This window comes from Arachis hypogaea, chromosome 19 (assembly GCF_003086295.3).
Source record: "Arachis hypogaea cultivar Tifrunner chromosome 19, arahy.Tifrunner.gnm2.J5K5, whole genome shotgun sequence".
In the NCBI taxonomy this organism is placed as follows: domain Eukaryota; kingdom Viridiplantae; phylum Streptophyta; class Magnoliopsida; order Fabales; family Fabaceae; genus Arachis; species Arachis hypogaea.
The window spans coordinates 141247398-141251720 of record NC_092054.1 but is presented as its reverse complement, the minus strand read 5'-3'; the positions used below and the strand labels follow the sequence as shown (position 1 = coordinate 141251720).

The window sequence follows — 4323 nt, the reverse complement described above, 5'->3', positions numbered from 1 at the left end:
CGTTTAGACGAGGCCCTTGTCAGTGCATTTGTCGAGCGATGGCGTCCGGAGACGCACACGTTTCATATGCCGTTCGGAGAGTGCACGATCACACTCCAGGACATGGCATACCAGTTGGGTTTGCCAGTGGACGGGCGTTACGTGAGCGGCTGCCTATCAGAATTCCAGATATACATCCAGGGTGGCCGTCCAGCCTGGGTGTGGTTCTAGGAGTTGCTTGGAGTGATTCCTCCTCCCAGCCAGGTTCAGAAGTACGCAATGAACTGCAGTTGGTTCCAGGAGACTTTTGGTGAGTGCCCCGAGGGAGCCGATGACGAGACTGTGCGGCGATATGCCCGTGCGTACATCATGATGTTGTTGGGTACGCAGCTGTTTGCGGACAAGTCTGGCAACCGCATTCACATCAGATGGCTTCCCTACGTAGCTAGGCTGGAGGAGATGGATACCTACAGCTGGGGTTCTGCAGCACTGGCATGGTTGTACCGGTGCATGTGCCGAGTTGCGAACAGACATGTGGTCAAGTTAGTGGGCCCACTTCAGCTACTTCAGTCTTGGATCTTCTGGCGATTTCCTCGGTTTAGGCCTGCAGGGTATGAGACGTTCAGCTGGCCATTGGCCTCAAGGTACTCTACTCATGCCTTCTCTATTTCAATTTAATATGCATAACTTCATGTTCATTAATAATGTATTACAAACCCTAAATACACATTTAAGTATTTAACTAGCCATAAGACACTTGTATGGTGCAGGTGGTCCGGGTACAACCCTTCCGGTAGCGAGAAGGGTCCTAGAGTGCAGATGTGGAGGCTGAGGATAGACCGGTTACAGGACAGGGAGGTTAGTACGCTACTTAATAAGTTTCTCTATCTAACCACACTTTATGAGTTGGGTCCATGAGTTGCCCTGACATTGGGGAGTTCTCCGTGTAGTTTATCTGGATGCTGTACAGCAGCCCCGACGTACTTCAGGTTGTGCATCCAGAGGCTTTGGAGCCCCGGCATATGGTGTTGTGGTGGTCTGTGACGTCGCTGATCTACTTTACCGTCATAGAGTGGCATCAGATAGATAGGATTCTTCCGCAGTTCGGAGGGGTGCAGCCCCGTCCGAACCCCGCCCTGAACATCGACTTTCTGATGTCGAAGGACGGCAGAGGCGGTGATCGATAGTTCCCATACCATTTGTAGAAGTGGCATCTATATTGGGACGACCGTGCGGAGACCGTGCTGAGGTTCGATGTTGTTGCCGACCCTGGACCGTCGCATGAGTTCCTCGAGTGGTGGAGTCAGCATGGAAAGAGGTTCTTGTCTCCGGATATGCACTTGGGGGATCCGAGAGCCGTTCCTATTCCAGTTGAGGCCTCACAGCGGGGTGCTGGGCGAGTTCCTGACATGGATCGTCCTGAGGACGTGCCGGACAAACGGCGGGTTGAGAGGAGAGCTCGTGTGGGGACACGACGGAGCCAGCGTGACTGGAGATGGCTTGAGCATGCTATGGACGATGATGATGATGCGGGTCCCGCTGGAGGTGGAAGACGAGGCCAGCGAGGGAGACGGAGAGGGCGTGGTGCGGCGGAGCACCCTGGTCGTGACCATGACGACGATGACGACGATCAGCATGGGCCCGTGGGCAGGGATGGTGCAGGGGCAGTAGCAGTTGCTGGTGTTAGTACCCACGATGGCGGACATGGAGGTGAGTGGTATGGGTCAGGTATGGGTGACGGGGCTGACCCTGGTGACGCTCGACTCGGGTCGGGGCCTCTTGGAGATTACTTCGTTGGTGTACCCGCCTATGACCAGCCTCAGCAGGAGGGTACCCCCATGGGTTATTCCGGGATCACAGTAGTCAGACTTCCTTGCCTCAGATACGCTTGATGCGGACTTCGGGGGTCAGCAGTTTTTAGAGGAGATTACCACCATCATGCAGGAGGACATGTCAGCCCGGAGACGTGGTCAGACCTCCGGCACGCAGGCACCTTTAGATGTCGATCTGAACGAGCCTCCTACGACATCTGTTGCCGACAATTTTGGTTTGGGAGGTACCCCACCCTCCGCCTACACTGCTGCATCAAATTCAGTTGCCAGGCCGTCTATGGCACCCATCCATTCTACGCCACCTGCACAGCCTGCCCCGGATGAGGAGGAGGATGAGATCGAGGACGAGGAGCCGCTTATCCGCAGAGGTCAGAGGACACGGGTACCCCGTCGTTTCTTTACGGGATCGCATCTGTTTAGATGATTCATGTTTCATGTATGCTGGCCATGTTTACTTTTGTTGTTATCTTAGCCATTTTCACTTTTGTTGTTTGTTCATGTTGTTGTACTTTGGAAACGGTTGTTTAATGGTTATATCATTGACTATCAGATTCATTTGCAGTACGCCACAATGTAATATTTTGATTTACTTATTAAAAATTGCATTCACCAGACTTGTAGAAAGACTCAAAGCAAAACATAACATATTCATTACTTAACGCACAGCATGCACAATACAACACACAAAGCTCAACAAGTTACATGAGTGCTTAAATAAAACATCGAAACGCAAAACTTAAAAACATAAGTACCAAGACTAAGAACATGGCTACTAATGGCCCCCTGTGTGAGACGATCCAGCTAGCTGTGGGCAACTCCGGCGTGTGTGTTCGGGTTGGCGACAGAGGCCACACCTCTTTGGCCGGTTCGGATCCGCCTCATCCATATTCGTTCGTATCCTAGTGGACCTCGGACGACCCTCTCTCGCATGCCTCTTGTTAGGGTCCGGTATCACAGTGGGCCCGTCGTATGGTGGCTAGAAACCCTCCAGGATCGGAGGTGTGAATCCAATCCGATACACACTGAATACCGAACTAATCCGATAGACGCTATGAACATAAGAGGTCCAGGTCACCCGTGAGTAGGCACAACATGCAAGTGCGTGCTGACATGGGAAATGAAGTGCTTGGAAGTACCCACAGTCACATGTCTGAGAGGCAAGCGATGCTCTGTAGCTACCCAATGAGAAAGAGCCCGTCGGAATGGTCTCTGCTACGGTGAACTCGGAGTTATCCCGGTCATACAAAGTCACCGTGAAGCACCTGGCCGTCTTCAAGTTGGCCTCAATACACTTCACCAAGTGCTGACTGAATTGTTGTCCGGTTCCCATCTGGGCCTCAGCCTCTCTCCCCTTGCGAACAAAGAGTTCCGCAAGCCTTCCATATGTTGCCTTCACCAGAGAGCATACATGGAGGTTTCTGACACCCTTCAGGATTGAGTTCACACACTCGGAGATATTCGTCGTCATGTGACCGAATCTCCGTCCCTCATCACGATACTGAGTCCACAAGGAATAATCAATCTGGTTCGCCCACTCACACATCGCTGGGTCTTCAGACCGTAGAATATCAAACCAGTAATCAAACTTAACCTCGGTCTTGGCATACGCCGCATTCACTAGAAGCTTTCGTGCGTCTTTGCCCTTGAAGGTAAGGGCAAAATTAGCCGCTACGTGTCGAATGCAGAATGCACGGTATGCAGATGGAGGTAGCCAACCTCCGTCAGGAGCCTCAAGCGCAGCCTTGATGCCGTTATGCCTGTCCGATATAACCAGCAGACCTGGCTGCGGTGTCACGTGCTGTCGAAGGTGGGAGAGAAAGAATGACCAAGACTCTGCATTCTCACCCTCTACTAGTGCGAATGCAACAGGTAGAATGTTGGAGTTCCTGTCCTGTGCAATCGCGATGAGCAAAGTACCCCCGTACTTCCCATACAGATGGGTGCCGTCAATGCTAACTAGCGGCTTGCAATGACGAAATGCCTCGATGAGCGGTGGAAATGTCCAGAAAAGTCTGTGAAAAAAAGCTTGAGACTCGTCTACTTGTCCACCAACTCGAACGGGGCTCGTCCGTAGGATTGCAACAGTACCAGGCATCGTCAACTGGACTCCCAACACCCACCTGGGTAGCTCGTTGTATGACTCATCCCAGTCACCGTAGATGAGGGCAATAGCCTTCTGCTTCGCCATCCAGACCCTCCTGTAAGTCAGCCTAAACCCAAAGTGTGCTGCCGTGGCATTTAGGAGCACCTTGATGCTGACGGATGCATCAGCCCTAACCATTGGCATAATGAACGCCGATATCACATGATAATCCAAACTCCTGTGGTCACTCGAGATGGAGGTCGCAAGACAAGTGTGAGGTCCATTGTACCGTTTGACCTCCCAAATGCCCTTGCGCCGCTGGAGACTCAGTCGAATCAACCATGTGCACCCATTCCCAAACTCAGAACACTTGCCCACATAATGGCAATGATCAGACTCCACTACCTTGTACTGTACCCCTCGCCGGAT

The 4323-nt window shown here is 52.2% G+C and overlaps 1 protein-coding gene across 1 annotated transcript; it reads left to right on the top strand.

The window, feature by feature from the left end:
* The first annotated feature begins 258 nt into the window (after positions 1-258).
* On the top strand, positions 259-1166 carry LOC140182375 (serine/threonine-protein phosphatase 7 long form homolog). Its single transcript, XM_072228559.1, has 4 exons — positions 259-337; positions 425-623; positions 750-837; positions 930-1166. The coding sequence occupies exons 1-4, from the start codon at positions 259-261 to the stop codon at positions 1164-1166; spliced, it is 603 nt and encodes a 200-aa protein (XP_072084660.1).
* The last annotated feature ends 3157 nt before the right edge of the window (positions 1167-4323 follow it).

Bases quoted from the DNA above. Each gene is read 5' to 3' on its own strand.
- LOC140182375 (XM_072228559.1), top strand. From the start codon at position 259: ATGAACTGCAGTTGGTTCCAGGAGACTTTTGGTGAGTGCCCCGAGGGA. The intron at 338-424 runs GTGCGTACATCA...TTCCCTACGTAG, and splicing joins GACTGTGCGGCGATATGCCC to CTAGGCTGGAGGAGATGGAT. The intron at 624-749 runs GTACTCTACTCA...TGTATGGTGCAG, and splicing joins AGCTGGCCATTGGCCTCAAG to GTGGTCCGGGTACAACCCTT.